Genomic DNA, 17,292 nt, shown 5'->3' on the forward strand with positions numbered 1-17,292 from the left:
CGTAAATAGTATTAATGCTAATGTCATAGGTCTGCTCTTGTTAGTGCACTTACTGCATTGTAAGAGATAATGTTATATGAAACATTGTTTGAAATATATGAAATGAATATATGTTATCTGATATGATATTTATATGAGAAATAAGGAGATACTAATTATGCTTTTGTATGTGTTATTTTTAGTAGAAATCACATAAAATTACAATTCAAGAAACTCCTGTAGCTTTTTTTTTTTTAAGATTTTGTTTTTTTGACAGATCACAAGCAGGCAGAGAGGCAGGCAGAGAGAGAGGGGGAAGCAGGCTCCCTGCTGAGCAGAGAGCCCGATTCGGGGCTTGATCCCAGGACCCTGAGATCATGACCTGAGCTGAAGGCAGAGGCTTAACCCACTGGTAGCCACCCAGGCGCCCCACTCCTGTAGCTTTTGAGAGAAAAAGGGCTTACAAATTCAGTAAGCATATCAACTTTACTGCATCTTATTTCTAAGGGGAAAAAAATTCTCTACTTCAAACTCTTTATAAATTGGAATTAAGGAGTTCTTCCAGGTAATTTGGAATTAAACACATGAAGGCTTATAGGCACAGGCTGGGAAGAAGAATCTAGAAAGAGTAAGGCTGCTGGAGAAGCAGGAGGAGCATCCAAGATCAGGAACCAATAGATGTGTTCAGGAGGAAAGAACCTCATTGCCCGTTCTAGGTTCTTGGGCAGTCAGTCCTCAGCCAGGCCTTTCGTAACTTGAAAGCGTGGCTCCTGGAAGAGCACCCTTTGCTCTTACTCTGAAACTCTATGAGCCCGTGTGGCAAACTGGAGGCCCCAAAACCTTGTACTTCATCTGCACCCAGGCTGGTGGTAGGCTTGGCCATCAGCGTAGAAAACCAACTCTGCTCCTTTCTTTACCTTCCCTTAATAATGCTGTAACGAAAATGACTTTACCACATCTGTGGAGAAGCTGAGGCTACAGGGTCATTCTGAGGAGACGTCCAGATGCTCTGTTTGTCCAGAGCAATTCCTAGTTTCAGAGGTAGCGGGCTGTAAGTTCTTCACTCTGCTCAGTTCAAGCCGTAACCACCAACTGGCCTCCCTCCCCTGGCAGCTCTTTCCCAGCCTCCACAGCACTGCCACCAGAAATAGAAATTTGACCATGTCATAGCCTTGCTTTCAAGCCATCAGTGAGTCTGTACGTCGGGCACCAGCCTGAAACCTTTCAACGGCCTTGTGGCCTTACTTCCGCTTTTCCTCCAGCCCCTCGTACTCAGGACAGTGTCCCCAAACCTGTGGCACTCAGACCCCCCTGAAACTTGGACTTAACTGCTTCCCTTCCTTCCTCAGGCAGTTAGTGGTTTCCCTTGCCCTTTCTGGACCTTTCTTTCCATGCACCTGTCATAGCCCTTGGCCTAGTTGCAGCACAGTTGTGCGTTTCTCCTCAGTGTGGATACATTAACTTCTCTTTATCTTATGCGTTTGAACCTCCAAGTTGGGAGGGGGAAGGTGACGTGTGAAAAAAGACTGTGACTTTGCTCAGTAAGCTGCGGCAGCCAGTCAGCCAGTAGCAGGGAGCCGAGAGCAGCTTTTCCCAAGGAAGCACAGCCAGCGGGGGCCACAGGGGCTGCTGTGGCCCCAGGGGTGCCTGTACAGTGGGAGAGGGAAGAACTGCAGCCGAGCCCCGTGCTGGTAATCCGACGTTTGTCTCTGTGACATGCCTAGTGATGCTCTTCAGCAGGACTTGTGAAGATTTAACTTGCCTCTAGGACAGAGAAGACTTTTTACACAAAGCAGCATTCATGATTTATATCACGTTTTCAACTTGGTTACAGTTTTCAAAAAGCAGACACTAAAGGAAGCTAGAAGCAAAGCATTTTACAAAAGCTACCCCCCAGAGATTCAGTTTGTGTTCATTGGTTTTTTACATCTGTAGCATTTTTAGAATAAAAAAAAATCTTAAAAAAAATCTTAGAATAAAAACAGTTCACAAACAGTAGGGTCTGTCTTGTCACTAGGCCTGGAAATTTATTGAAAAGTGAAAACACATTTTGTTTTCATCGACTTAGGCTGTGGGAACCTCTAGCATTGATGAGATTGATGGACTGAGGGAGGCCTCAAACCTGGTTTCAAGGTGAAGTGATTCGCTGTCACAATTTGAGAATTTTCAGTGCATTCATTCTTTTGTTTTTATATGAGAAGCTGTCAGAGTGGCAGAGAAGCTTACATGTTGACCCTGACTTGGTCCTTCCTGAGTGATAGGAGGCAAGGAAGGGCTCCTCCGCTGGCCAGCTGGTGGGGTGGGGGGTACCTAGCAGGCAGGGTGGCCCTGAGGCAGGCCACACACAGGCATGGAACGCTGCCTGATTTCTTCTCTGCCACGTGCTTGGACTTCATTTTTAGCCCCAGCTGGTATCAGAGGACATTCATTTTTTTTACTGACCAGCTCCAGAATTTTCCTCTGTCTTCTTTCTCCGTGCTATATCCATCATGCCCAAAGACCCACAGGGGTATTTGGTAGGTTTTATGCAGGAAGGAATGATTTCTTCCATCACTGTGTTTTGAAACTGCTTATTGAATGAAAACTTAGATCTGCTTAGAGCAAATTTAGCTGAAAATGAGATGAAAAGTGACAGAGCAGCCAAGGAGAGGAAGTCATACTAATTAAATACCTGTTTGCGTAAAATTACTTAATAGTTTAACATACCAGGAATGAAAAATTGCTGAAAGATCTCTGCTATCTGAATCAATTTTTTTCTAGCAGATCATACAATTTAAAATTACGTAGATGAGAGAAAAAGCAGGTTGTCTTTTTTTTCAGTTAGGCTTTTTGGAAGTTCACTTTCAAAGGCTTCCCTGATGGTGGTGATGGGTGTGGCATGTAGGTTAACAGTCCCCCACCCCTGCCCCGTGCCCAGCCCTGCTGGTGTCTTCCTTCCTCTGGAGCACAGCAGTGGCCCTCCCCTTTTAGTTGTAAATTTCTGGCTCAGTGATGAGCACATAATTAACAACTAACTATAAAAGTGCTGAATGGAGGTGATGTCGGCTCAGGGCTGGATTGGGGATTCTTCTTAAGAATCCCACCTAGGGGGCACCTGGGTGGCTCAGTGGGTTAAACCTCTGCCTTCGGCTCAGGTCATGATCCCAGGGTCGTGAGATTGAGCCCCATATCGGGCTCCCTGCTCAGCGGGGAGCCTGCTTCCTCCTCTCTCTCTGCCTGCCTCTCTTCCTACTTGTGATCTGTCTGTCAAATAAATAAATAAAATCTTAAAAAAAAAAAAAAGAGTCCCACCTAGAGGGAGTTGGCGGTTACACATCGCTGCAGACTAAGCACGTGATTTCTGCGCAAGACCTCTGGACTCCTTGCTGTCCAAACCTCAGAGGACGTAATATAGAATTCCCATTCCCAGGAAGAGAATAGAGAGGAAATTTTTTTGGGGGGGGGTTAAGATTTTATTTATTTGTTTGACAGAGAGAGGCAGCCAGAGAGGGAACACAAGCAGGGGGAATGGGAGAGGGAGAAGCAGGCCTCCCATTGAGCAGGGAGCTGGATGTAGGGCTCAATCCCAGGACCCCGGGATCATGACCTGAGCCTGAGCCGAAGGCAGATGCTTAAGGACTGAGCCACCCAGGCGCCCTGAGGAAATATTTTCTACCTTGAGATTAGATGCAGAAGGTGGTTAGTAGAGGTATTAGCCTCAGTTTCACCCCTCAACCCAAATTTGGAAGCATTCTGGGACCCTTCTGATGTTTTTTTTTTTTTTCCCTCTAAAAGCAATTTTTGAGGTGTTTTACCTCCTCTCAGAGCTGGAAGACTGATAGTCTCCTTTTTCCTTTTGACAGTGTTTTTAAAGTAGTATTTCAAAAGAATGCTCATTAGCCTAATATGGATTTGGATTTTATTTTAGGAGTTTTCTCCTCCTGCATTTTGTCTTCTACCTCTCAGTCTGTCTGTGTTTCAGTCACACCAGCTCTGACTGTACTCTCCCTTTATCTTTCCTGTGTTACCTGCCCTCCTTTCCTTTCGAGGCTTTTTCCCACTGTTGAATCACATATTCGCTCTTTCACTCCTTCCCAGGAAGGAGTCTCTCCGGCCAGCCGTCACGTGCCAGGACAAAGATGAATGGCCAGTGGAGAAACGTACTTCTGTTTTCGTGTGTGTTGTCTGTTTTAGTCCCTTGTTTGTTTTTCGTGGTGGATGTGAATTTCCATGACCAGAACTATGTGTCACTTATCTTTGCATCTCACTTGTGAGCCTGCCTTCCAGACTAAGCATAGCCCCTGTCAGCGTGGGGAAGAAATGATACCTATTTTTAGCTGACCATTCTAAGATTTAATGATAGAGGGACATCTCTCCATTTCCAAATATAGCACAAGCATCATTATTTTCATCCATCTGTACTTTGTTCTCAAAATTAGGTCCTGAGTTAATTGATAATTACCTTTGAAATTTATGGGTTATTTGAGGCAACCAGGTGATGATTTATTTCTGGATTTGATTCAGTGGCCTTGAGTCGGTTTTGTTTGCTGGATTCCTGAAAGCCTTGGTTTCCTAGGGAAGACCATTCCCATTTGAATCAGGCTATGACTCTTGCTGGGTGTAAGTAAAGAAGCCTTTTAGTTCTGTTTCTGCAAAACTTCACACTGAACTGGGACTAGTTTTTGTGGGGGGTAATGCTTGGGAAAAGAGGAACCTTTCATTTTATTCAGAAGTCAAAAGCAAAGACCTCCCAACCACCTGGTGATTTTTTTTGTCATAGTCTACCCGTCTGGCATTATTTTCATGCCTAAGTGAAGCAAGCAGACTTCTTTCTTTATGCTCAGACCACTGTTCCCTCTCTGTGGGGAGCAGGGCCAGAGCCCTCATGGACTGCTCTGCGGTCACTGGGATCGGATCGGGGAGGGTTTCCAGGAAGCAGCCACTGCGTAGCTCCCTGGGGGATGGACCTCTCGGGGCTACCTCTCCTCGGCCCGTCACCTAGTTTGCTCCAGGAGTGTGTTGAAACGGCCCCAGTGCTTTCTCAGTCAGCCTCCTGCTTTAAAAAAAAAAACCCAGATTTCTTTTCTCTCCTTTCTCTAATGTTGCTGGAGAGAGATGGGGCAGCTGCTGGTTAACCTCGTTCAGGAAAATTCTCTGATGGTATGTGCTGTTCCTTGCATCGACCAGCTGCGCTCCCACTGGACTCTTGTCCTCACTGGCAGAGCCCACTCCCCCCGGCACGCCTGTCCCAGGGAATGAGACACATTAGTTCTCCGAGCCCTCCAGCTCTCCTACCTGTCCTGGGCTCTGTTCTCCATAAGGTGACCCCCACTTCCGAGCCTTTCATTTCGGCCTTCTTGGCTGTGCTTTTGCTGAGGACTCCTGTGTCTGCGTCATCTAAAATGATTTATACATTCTTCCTTTCCCAGTGCCACCCCCACGTATTTACCTCCAAAGACGATGTAATACCTGCAAACATGTTCCCATCTTTCTTTTTTAGCTTTCAGTCTGAAATAATTATAAGTTCACAGGAAGTTAGCAAGAAAGAAATGGACAAGGAGGTCTGTCCCCCTTCTCCCAGCACCGCCCCCATCATGTCATGTCTTATGTAACTACAGTTTGTGATGAAAGCCGGGAAGTGACTTTGCTTGGCCCCATTGAGCTTATGTCAGTGCCACAGGTGTGTACCCGCTGGCATGTGTGAGCAGGCGTGTGGTTAGCTCTGTGCACTGTCATCCTGTATACATTCATGTGACCACTGCCGCTTTCAACATACGGAATCCTACAGAATTGTTCTGTCACCCCCCGATACACCTCCTGCTCACACCTGACCGCGATGGCATCTCTGAGCCCTGGCAGCCACTTACCTGTTGCTCTCCGACTGTGATTTGTCATTCAGAACTGTTACGTAACGGGATCGTACTCTGGGTGACCTTTTTACTGCACAGGAATTCCCTTGAGATCCATCAATAATAGTTCTTTCCTCTTCATTACTCCCTAGTGTTTCCTGGTACGGGTATGTCCTCGGCATTCAAACTTTCTTTCTGTAAACATATAACCTTTATTAAAATAATTAACAGAGTATATCAGAGAACTGTGTGCCCTCGTCTGGCTGAGTGACTTGGGGCAAAGTGCTCTGGAGAGCCTCGGCTTTCCTGCCTGCAGGATGGGAACACTAAGGCTCTTGGGCGTGCGGCTCAGCTGAGCGCAGCTGCGGGTATGGTAGCGACCGCGGTGCCCATCTTGGAGGAGCTACTGGGACATGTCCCACTTTGGCCTCCTCAGGCCATCTGTAGTTTGTGGGACACGGACAGCATGAGGCCGAGTTCAGCATGAGCTGCCGCGGTATAAGTGCCCCGGTGTGGCTGATCTTTTCCTCACTCATCTTTGTATCACAGAAACTTTGCAAGCTGCTCATGGTGCCCTCGTTCTGAGAAGCACCTTGCCCTGGCCCCGGTGTTTAGGATCCCAGGTTGAAGGAAGCCTTCCTGGAATGTACACTCTGTCCCCGGCCCTGCTCGGTCCCCGGCCCTGCTCTGTCAGGACTGAGTTGGCTCTTTCAAGATCGTCCATACTGACATGTGTTCCCTTGTACACATCACTCAGTACTTTTGTTACCAGCCAAAGCTACAAAATAAGTGAGTGTTTTTTCACCAAATGAGTGAGAAACATTTTGTTAGACTGTGGGGAAAGAGGGATGTTATTATCCAAAGGGAAGTTCCTTCTATCCAAATAGCTTCAGGTAAAACAAGAATTTTTTTTCTGTAGAATAGATTTTTGTTGCTGTTGTTGTTGTTTTTTAAAGATTTATTTATTTATTTGACAGACACAGATCACAGGTAGGCAGAGAGGCAGGCAGAGAGAGAGAGAGAGAAGCAGGCTCTCTGCTCAGCAGAGAGCCAGATGCGGGGCTCGATCCCAGGACCTTGGGATCACGACCTGAGCCAAAGGCAGAGGCTTTAACCCACTGAGCAACCCAGGCGCCCTGTAGTTTTAAACTAGTTTAAATTCATGAATTTTCTGTTTCTTAATATTGGTCCAATATTTTCAGGTAGAGAAAATTTTAATGTCAACAGAGCAATTAGACATTAGTGCAGAGAAGTATAGTGAATGCTAACATACCTGACACATAATGGTCACTTTGTAGGTGATTATTAGAAGAATGAATGAATGAATAGTGCACTGTATTATCTTTATTTGTAACTTTATTTGTAACTCAGTATTACAATGGGGATTGAAAATCTGTTACTGCGCTGACTCCACATTTTACAATTTCTTGTTGAAGGGTCAGCCCTCAGTGGAGAGTTGCAAATGTCTGCTTAAGGCATTGTTTGTAGATTGGCCTCAGTTGATAGAAAGAGGAAGCACTTGAACTGAATGTCAAGCCAGTGCTGTGTGCTAGGTCTTAAAATGCCCAGCTGAAAATGGATGTATGCGGAATCTGGTTTGCTTGTTAGATTTGTAATAGGGCATTTTTAATATTCTTTTTTGGGGGGGCGTTTTTAATATTCTTAATTTTTATTTTGATACTTGGCTTCATAAACCAAATGGGCTAGGTCTCAGTTAACTGCGAGAAACACATCATCCATGTGCATTTCTGGCACGTATTGTTTGCAACTGATTATTGTTCTTATTGAATAAGTGGTAGAAAGGTTGATCACCAGCAACAGAATGAGGATTTTGTCAGGAAAGCTTAAAATCTTTAGATAAGAAAATGCTTTTTTGGTTTTGTTATTGTTTGTTTTCCTCTCTTTGAAGCCCAAAATTCAGAACCCCAAGATCAAGGAAGGGCTGGGCTTTCTGTCTGGCGCTAGTGAAGTCCGTGGACGCGAGTAGAATGCAGACTTCATGCACTTTCACTTTGCTTTTTTTCTTCTCCTCAAGGAGGCCACTTTTCAGAGTTAGAAGAAGTGGAAGATCATGAGTGAAGGTTTTGTAAGAAAGGACTTACTTCTTCTAAGTGAATTCAAGTCTCTGTCACAAGACAAATTAGACCCCTGGGTAATGAGAGAACTTGATGGTTGGCTCTGTTGATCTTTAAGGAAATGTGAGGGGAGACACGCCAGGGGGCTGGAGATGCAGAAGGTGGGGTTCACACAGCACTCAGGTGAGGTCAGCCCTAGGCAGAGTTCTAGAAAAGGCAGTTTATAAACCACCAGTAGAGGAAGAAGTGAACAAACAAGTTATAGCACGTTAACTTGATTTCATTCTTGACTGGGTTTGATGGAGGGGCAGGCAGTGTAAATTAGTGGGCATTTGATCAGACATTTGACATTTAATTTGTAGACAAAATAGGAAAGTCTGGGCAGTCTGTTAGTGCAGTCACTGGACTCAGACTGCTGAATGGCTGGAAAAAATGTCAGCTGAGGGAGTCCCTTATCACAAGACCACCCTGTCCTTATCCTCCAGTGCCGCTCCCAAGTGGAAGGTGCTGGAAGAAAGTGCTCGATAGTAAGGTATTATGCGTCATCTCCGGTTTGTGAGTTAAGGAAGTGATTTCCAGTTCAGACCTGTGGTTGGATCAGACTTGCTGATAGTGGTGGCCATGGGAGATGGTAGATCAGATGTCCTAGTTGGACCTGAGACCTGGCGGATGTGTGGGTGTCACCCCTGGTTGTCACCTTCTGTAGGCGAGCGACCTGTGCAGTTCCTGTCTTTGAACGGACTCCACTAATGTATTCAGAACTTCTATGTCCCAGTGCCACTTCATTGGAACTTAGGCACCCTGAAAGCTTGCCTTTGTTGTGTGGAGACCTATATATCTTGAAAATAGGCAAAATGGCCACAAAGCAAGGGCAGACTTGGTGCAGCAGAAATAACTGTGACTACCTTAAAAGCCTTGCCAGTGAGACCATAATCATGGGGGGTGTCAGTGAGTGGCTTCGGCGAAGCTGGGGAGCAATGTCTCCCCTGTATGCCTCTGTCCCCATGCAGAGAGCCTGTGAGTGGGTGGATTGGCACAGAAGGCATGCTGATCAAAGCCTAGCCCGGTCTGTAAAATATGTAGGATCCCAAAACATGTCAGCAGGAATAAGTCAAAGTCCATCACAGCAATGTCATTCATGGGTTTTACTATGAGTCTTTTGAATCATAAACACACATCTAGACAGGTTATAGAGTAAGGGTCATGTAGGCGGGGCATAGCATTTGTTAAAACAACGACCCTACACATGTTCGTGAACAGAGTGCGCAGTGGTGTTGTGCCCCATGGCTGTAATGAGCAAAAGCACTGAAAAGGGACACCTGGGTGGTTCAGTTGGTTAAGCAGCTGCCTTCGGCTCAGGTCATGATCCCAGCATCCTGGGATCGATTCCCACATCGGGCTCCTTGCTCGGCGGGGAACCTGCTTCCTCCTCTATCTCTGCCTGCCATTCTGTCTGCCTGTGCTCGCTCGCTCTCCCTCTCTCTCCCTGACAAATAAATAAATAAAATCTTTAAAAAAAAAGCACTGAAAAAAATTCCCAATGTGGGGGGCAGTCATCTCATTGTGCACTGCTGGTTGGATTTCATGTGAGGTCACCTTTGCTCTCCAGTCCCCACTTCACGAGGCGGGGGGCCGGGGGCATTGTTCAGAGGAGAGTGAGCTGGTGTGGAAGGAGTTTCAGATCCTGCCGCGCTGGCGGAGTCCAAGGACTGAAGTGTTGCCCGTGGGGTAGGGGGGAAGGACTAGGTCAGTGCTCTCTATCACCAGGCACTTGACAACTGAAGGAGGAATTACACTTTGACTAACTGTAGACTTTCAGAGGGGAAAGTGGTTGCTCTCAGAATGACGTGGGGGTGAGGAGGAGCTCTTCCCAAATTGGACACATCAGGAAGAGTGTTTTATGTTTTGGTGATGTCGGGACATAAAATGAAAAAAGAAAATCCCTCATCTCAAAATCTCTTTCACCAAGTTGACTTCATGTAAATATCTGGGTCGTTGAGGTTCCTGCTCTGACCGTGGTCTCTGTGTGGGCCCTCTCTCCAGCCACATCTCCTGGGCCTCACCTTGTCCTTGATCCGGTGTCTGCGGCTTCCGCCCTCCGGTGCTGCCGCGCCCACGTGGCATGCCCTCTCGATGGGGGCTGCTCTGACATGCTCCTGCTTCTCCTTCTGTCCCCTCTTACACATACTTGCGTGGCTGTTACTTCATGACACTTACTGAATTGTGGCCCCGCCCAGTACGTCCTTCAGAGACTTCCTTTCGTCATATCAAGGCATCTTTTCTCACCCACCCCGGAATAACGAGGTACTTCCCCAGGCCCTATTCCTCCTTGATCAGGGCACCAAAAGCGTGCACCATTTCAGGCTAAAGAATGTGCCGCACGTGCAGGAACAACTCCCCTCTGAACCCCGCTGCTTGGACTTGAAACCTCATCATGATTTACATGCACACCGGGTGCCGTCTGAAGTCCTGAAACTACCTACTCCTGCTCCTGGCTCGAAGCTCCTGCTCAGACCGAGGCTTCTGTGCTTCCTGTGCTGGGCTTTCAGCTCACCCAGCCCCACTGGCACCCAGATGATTGTCTTTGTCACAAGCAAAGGTGGGGAAGCAGACAGCCATAGGTGGTTGTTTCTGTTTTCCAAGTGCTTGGAGTGTCTGATCACTTTCACAGGCCTGTGGTCACTTCCATCTGATTTTCAGATTCTGCTTTGCCAGTTAGGGGAGGGCATGTGGTAAAATGATCCCATTTCTGATGAGAAATCTGAGGCTGGAGAGTCCCCAGGATTTTCACAAGGCCACGTGCAAATAAGGGCCCACATCTGACCTGTTGGACTCCGCCTCCAGATGGGGCAGCCGGTAGGCTGCATTCAGATTTTGCATCTGAAAGGGGTTGCAGCTGAACCAATCCCCAAACCTCAGGTCTCAGATCCTGCCACCTACAGAATAGGACTGGGAGCTATAGGACCAGAGGCTCAGTCCTTCCTGGGGTTCATTCCCCCAGGCCAGTGGGTTCTTCTGAGAGCTCTCTCTGGCAAAGTCTCCCATCCGATTAATGAGGACGGGGCTTTTCCAGGAGATTGCTCCCAGCAGAGTTGCCTTCACCTCCTTTAGGCCTCACCCAGCACAGAGGTGAGGGCCGGTGGGGGAACGTGTACCTGGATCGGGCCAGCCCGGCACGATGGCACTGGATCCAGGACCAGGACTCACACATCTTTGCCCCAGGAGTTCTCTCCGCAGAATCTCCTGTGTCTCCCTAGCTCAGCCTTCTTTGTGGATGGATCCTGGTCCATGAACCAGGTCTGTAGACAACTGCAGCCCAGTTGTGGGCTGCGTTCAAGTTCTCATCCTTGGAATGTTGCTGGTGACCACTCGGGAAACCTCAAGGGGGCAGCATTGCCTGACTGGCTGTGGGCCCCAGTTCTCAATAAAATCCACGCTGCTGAGAACCTGGGTGGAAAGCAGCTACTCTCCTGCTATCTGCAAAGATGTAGCTCTTTATTGGAAATTCACAGCTTGCACAGAAGTGCAGGGTTTTTTCATGCTTAGGAGATTTATGGTAGAAATTCCACAGGTTCCTCGAGACTCTTTTCTCATTCTTGTATTCAGAGGTTATTTTAGGCATCATATACTAATGTAAAAGCTTAAAAATAGACTTTATATGAATCACACTGGGTTATGGTATATAGCAGCTCATCCCCAATGTTAGAAATGACATTTATCTGAGAATCCTTTTTTCTCCAAATTGAATGAGAATATTTTCTGTAGAAGCAGGGGAGAAAAATTCTAAAGGGGCAAAGGATTTGGAGGCATTTTGACATTATGGATTTCAATATAACCTTGCGCCTTGTACCTCATTTACTGTTCCCTTTTCCACTGCCAGAGCCCAAGGTCCATTTCTGTGGTTTCCTCCATAGCCGCGGCCCTTGCCCACTTCCACAGTGGGCCGGGCCCCCCACATGCTCCTCTGTGGATGCGTGTCCAGTGTCCAGGATGTCGAGGAAAGGAAGAGGTGTGACCCGCAGGTCCGCATGGCGTTTCCCCTGCAACCCAAGGGAAGTGAGTTCTGCGGACTCTGGCATACTCACTCTAGCACCTTTTCCTCCTACTATTTTTAGGTGTAAAAAGACTTAAACGTGGGATGGTGTTGAGTCTACCAGACTCAGTGACATATTTTGAACAATAGGTAGGAACCTGGATATGTTTTGAAAAATATCTAGAGAAAAAAGACTTAAAACTTTGTGTTTTTTTCTTAGATGTGTTTTTCTCGCAAGAACAGAACTTGCGCTCGCGGCTCACATCTACTTGTTTCTTCACTCTGCTTGGTGTGCCGTCCCCTTTCCTCCGGGCCGCGGCTCCCTGAGGGAGGCATTGCTGCCAGGCTCGTGCGAGATGAGAAGCCCGAGATGGAGACCGGCCCAGTAACCGGCCCAAGGCTGCGGCCTGGGATGTTAAGTCAGGATGGGGTGTCAGGCAGTCTAGATTCAGAGCCCACACTCTTCATTGTTACTCCAGATCACCTCTTAGGAGAGGTGATAAACCGGAAACTCGTGGGCTGCGGCGGTGGAGTTCTGTAGGAGCACTTGTGCTTGTGCCTCGGGGCAGTTCCAGCTGTGGGTTTTGGTCTCCTCCTCCCTGCAGTGTAGAGGAGAAAGGCTCGTTAATACGGTTTCGTAATCTAAGTGATGTGTTTTAGGTCAGATTTGCTGGAGAAGAGGGATTTTGTACCCCATGCCCCATCCTGTCCCACAGGCTGGGTTGTGAGTTAGGGCTCACAGCTGAGTCTGGGGAGAGGCCGCCAAGCAAGCATCAGGAAGGGACGCAGAGCCCTCTTGGGTCCACGTGGCATCTAGGGCACCTGGGGCAAGAAGGGTGCTGGGCCAGGGCTCCTGGAGGGGCCTGGCAAGCTGATGAGCCAGAGGCCTGCCCCAGCTGTGGGATCAGGGGCAGCGAGGAGGGTTGGGCCGCCTACGTGCTGTGTGTGCCCCTGGAGGGACCAGATGGGTCCTGTGCGGCACCGTCTCTACCAGATGTCTGCATTCGTGCTGTTCTGTTGAGTTGATATCGTAGTGTTTTTCTAGCGGTCTTCAATTGTCTCTCTGTTTTCTCCATAAATTTGAGAGAAGAGATACTCGTCTGTCTTGGTGTTCCGATGACCCGGCTATCATGTGTGTGGTGTAAGTCAAAACAGAGGCCCCCACTGGCTCCAGTGCTCTGTGGACCAGCTGGTTCTCTGAGAAGCCCCATACCCCCTTCCGTGATGCGGGGTCGACCTGTGGGGTGGGCTTGGCACCCTGATGCTGCTTCTCCTCAGTGCAGCTTCTGCTGAGTGACCGTGAAAGAGAGCCGCCCTTCCTGGCTGTGCATTTGCTTGTGCGTTCAGCTCCCCTGAGTCTAGAGACCCAGCTGTGTGACGTGTGGCGCCTCTGTCCATTCCTTACGTGTGCACCGTGGTTCACCCGTGAGCCAGGACCAGTTCCCAGGCAGCTGTGCTCCGGGGACCCTCCTTTCCCTGGGTTCTGTCACAGTGACGAGGTAGGAGCAGCTCTGGTGCAGCCTGTGAAGAGGGCGGAAGATGACAGTGAGATTTGGAAAGAAAGGGACTTGAAGTGTTTATTTGTTTTTAATTTTTACACTGGAATCAGCATAATTGAGCATAATTGAGGTCCACCTTCCATAGTGTTTGTCTCAGGACAGGAAGGCGAGGGTGGGGAGGGCTATAGCGCCCCCCGATGTGGCTGAGGGGGTCTTCTCTGTGGGCAGCACGTGGGAGGCAGGTTACCAGGAAGTTGGTGAAACCATTGCAGCTGGAAAAGCCTGCCTATTGGATAACGGACCCTGGATGTTTTGGGATAAATATTTTGACTCGATAAAATGTGTTGGTAAAACTGTTACTGCTCGCTGGCACATTCTTGGTTTGTTTTAGCGAATGTTGGTTTTTGAGTTGATTGGAGTGGGTCACCATGCTTAAGGAGTTAAGTCTGTTGAGGGCACCTCTGATGCGCCGGTGTGCTCCCGCAGCGTCTGTCTCCCGCCCTCGGAGTGACTTGCTGAGGCCAGTGTTGGTCTGAGGGTCCCTGCTGTAGCGAGCCGAGTCTCAGGGAAAGTCGAGGATCTCTGAGGTCACAGAGGCAGTGCTGTGTTAGAGCATCTGAATCCCCCATACCCCTGCTGCACAGTGTCGCCTGTAGACTTGGAAGGTTTTCCTAGGAAGTACCAGAACAGACCGGGAGGGTCCCCCTGGCCGTGATGCTGCCATCCTTCCTGGTATTTACAAAGGCAGCAACCATGTTCACAAGGTTCAGAGGACAGCAAACAACAACAAACCCGAAAGAGTATGTTCTTAATAATGGATCTTTATTGAGGGTGCAGGGCATTTGTCCGTATTTATATGGTGACTCTACAAATGGTACTTTTGGTGTCGATGGACAGTATTAGTGCCAAGTGTGATGGCAACTGGAGGGTTCTTTGCCAGTAGCTCGGCCCCAGCACTTGGTTTTGCCCGTGTCGGGTGGGTGACTTCAGCACTTGGGCTGCTTTTCCTTAATCTATAAGATCAAAGAGGTGAACGAGCCTACCTCTAAAACCCCTTTAAATCAAAATTCTGGAATAAGTTTGCTAACTTATACACAAAAATGTGTGGATAGTAAAAAGTTAACAGATGTTTTATTTAACATTTTTAGTAAAATGAACTCCTCGGGTCACAGGTAGCTTGACTGAACAATAAGTCCTTTGCTATCACTTCCCTTATTTTTAACCTACTGAGCCACCCAGGCACCCCACTTCCCTTATTTTTAAATTGACCTGCTGTATTTAAAATACTGACATAACTAAATCTACCTTTAACAACAAAAGAATTCTTAGAGGGTTAGCTTGGGTTTGCCATCGTTAGCAAGTAGGAAATTGCTCATTAAAACCACAAGGAGATGGCATTCTCTAGAACAACTGAAGTTAAAGACTGACCTCAGATATTGGTGAGGATGCACAGGCATTGGAACTTTCAAAGGCTGCTGTCAGAAATGTGCCATGGTACGGGCATGTGGGAAGTTTGGCAGTTTGTTAAAAATTTAAACATACACCTGTCATACAATGTAGCCACTGTACACCTATTTATTTACTGTTTAAAAAGGGAAAACATAGTTTATACAGAGACTGTGAACAGGTATTCAAAGGAATTATATTTGTAATGGCCAAAAATGGAAACAACTTCGATGTCCTTACCAGGTGAGCGGCTACCCTGTGTCACACACAGAGACTGGGACACTGTCCCACAGTAAGAAAGGTGTGGGCTGTTGATACACACTGTACTATGGGCGATGTCAACAAGTGTTGAAGGAAAGAAACCAGACCAAAAATAGAGTTCCTAGGGTATGATTCCATTTGTATACTTTTTAAGAAAATGCAAGCTAATCTATAGTGAAGGTGATTGCCCAGCAGGGCGCGGCAGAGAGAGACACAGGATTAGAGGGCGCAGGAAGACTTTTTGGGGCGATGGAGCTGTTCACTGTGGACAGCAGGGGTATTTTCGTGGGTGAGTCCATGTTCTAAAACTTTGCAAATTATATCCTGGAAATTCCTGCAGTTTCTTGAGTGTCATTTCTTTACCTCAGGAAAGCAATTTTCAAAAGAAGATGAACTCAGAAGACCCCACACAGCGTGTATTTTGGCAAGCACGGTGTTGCCATTTGGGCCACCGAGGCTGGTCAGCGTCAGGGGTGGACGTGCGGTCTGTCAGGGACACGTGGAAGATGCGGGGAAGGGGGTGAATCTTACATCCCTGAGGAAGCAGGAAGCTGTTTCTCCTCCAAGCCACCGGGGCCTGCCTGCCCGGTGCAATCAGCCATCTTTCCCAGTTTGCTCAGTGGCTCCCCCCGGAGGTGGAGGGAGGTAGCGGGCTTGCGGGAAGCTGGGCGATGTGCTGGGCTCCCGCGGCACCCGAGATCCTTCTTGGTTCTTGCCACTGCCCTTCCAAGTTGTCTTTGCCCCTCCACGTCCCCAGACATATCCTGAGTGTTCGTACCAGTGAGGTCTGATGTGTTTTCGAGAGGCACACTCCTTCCCCAAAAGGACTGCGCCGTGGCCGGGTTGGCCGTGGCCCGAGGCGACGTTACTGAGCGGGGCCACCTTGCAGTCTCTGCCAGGCCTGGTGGTGAATTTATTCCGCACACGGCACGCTGCCTCCTTCTCTGAGCCCTGTAAAGTGGCCCCATCTGAGCAGTGGTTTAATAATTAATAATGGGTTGTAGTGCCCCTGCTAAAAATAAAATAAAACTGTCCATCTGCTAAGCGAGAGTCAGAGGATGTGTAAAGGAATGCGTTATGCTTAGCAGATGTTTCGGTTGGCGGAGGGGGTCTTTTCTTCCTTCTCTTACGCTGGGATTGAGCCTAAGAAGAATCGGAAAGAGTAACTTCCCTTCCCTTTCCTCTTCTCTTTTGTGACAGTCCCCTTGGGCTCTCTGCCTGTTTATTTTCACCAGGCGGTGGTTGCAAACTGCCCAGTGTGCTGGGCTCCCTGGGCCCGCTCGGGGCGCTCCCTTTCCCGCCGCCCTCCCCTCCCTGGGAGCGGGTTGCTACCCGCTCCCTCAGCCCCGTCGCTTGGCATCCGCGCCAGGCGCCAGGCCTTCGGGGGGCAGGGGGCGCAGCCGGGGGCGCAGCCGGGGTGGGGGCCGTGGCCCGGCCTCACCGCGCTCTGCCCTCCGCAGCTGTGGACATGGCTAGAGGAGCTGCAAAAGGAGCTGCTGGATGACGTGTACGCCGAGTCGGTGGAGGCCGTGCAGGACCTCATCAAGCGCTTCGGCCAGCAGCAGCAGACGACCCTGCAAGTGACCGTCAACGTGATCAAGGAAGGGGAGGACCTCATCCAGCAGCTGAGGTGGGCCGCCTTGTCCCCGTCCTCCTGCCGGGCGCGGGCGCTTTGAAATCGGGCCAGAGATTTCCCCTTCCCTGAACAATGAGCCGTGACCCCCCGCCCGCCCGGCGCGGTGGAGAACAGGCACTCCCTCTGCACGCAGAGGAGAGCAACAGCCCTTTCTTTCTCTTCTCTGCTTTTCTCTCCCACCGTCTTTCTGACTCGAGGGTTTCTCTCATGGCAGCAGACTGAGATGCTTTCCCAGCGCTCTGCTTTTAGTAGTATTTCCTCTTCACACTTACCTAATGATTATTGAAATTTCTTCACAGACCAGATTGATTTAAATCTCCGAGGACTGTGTCCCACATTCCTCCCTAGAGGATAATGGGGGTCCTTGTCCTCAGAGTTGGGGCTCAGGGAGACCAGGACTTTGGGGAGGGGCGGACCTGTCCTGAGGTGCTCCTCCGAGCCGGAAGTGGGCCCGGAGCAGAGTCGTGTTAGTGGCTCACTCAGGACGGTGTTTGAATCGTGACTGAGAACTTCACAGGATGCTCACTTTGCCAGC

At 48.8% G+C, this 17,292-nt stretch overlaps 1 protein-coding gene across 6 annotated transcripts in view; it reads left to right on the top strand.

Annotated features, from left to right (window-relative positions):
- The window catches only part of TRIO (trio Rho guanine nucleotide exchange factor), a 339,733-nt gene that overhangs the window by 186,954 nt on the left and 135,487 nt on the right, over positions 1-17,292 (top strand). For all 6 annotated transcript variants that reach the window (XM_059416916.1, XM_059416919.1, XM_059416917.1 and 3 more), the window contains exon 12: positions 16,582-16,751. In XM_059416916.1, coding sequence (XP_059272899.1) covers positions 16,582-16,751 — 170 coding nt within the window. The remainder of the gene's footprint in view (positions 1-16,581; positions 16,752-17,292) is intronic.

This window comes from Mustela nigripes, chromosome 12, assembly GCF_022355385.1.
Source record: "Mustela nigripes isolate SB6536 chromosome 12, MUSNIG.SB6536, whole genome shotgun sequence".
NCBI lineage: Eukaryota > Metazoa > Chordata > Mammalia > Carnivora > Mustelidae > Mustela > Mustela nigripes.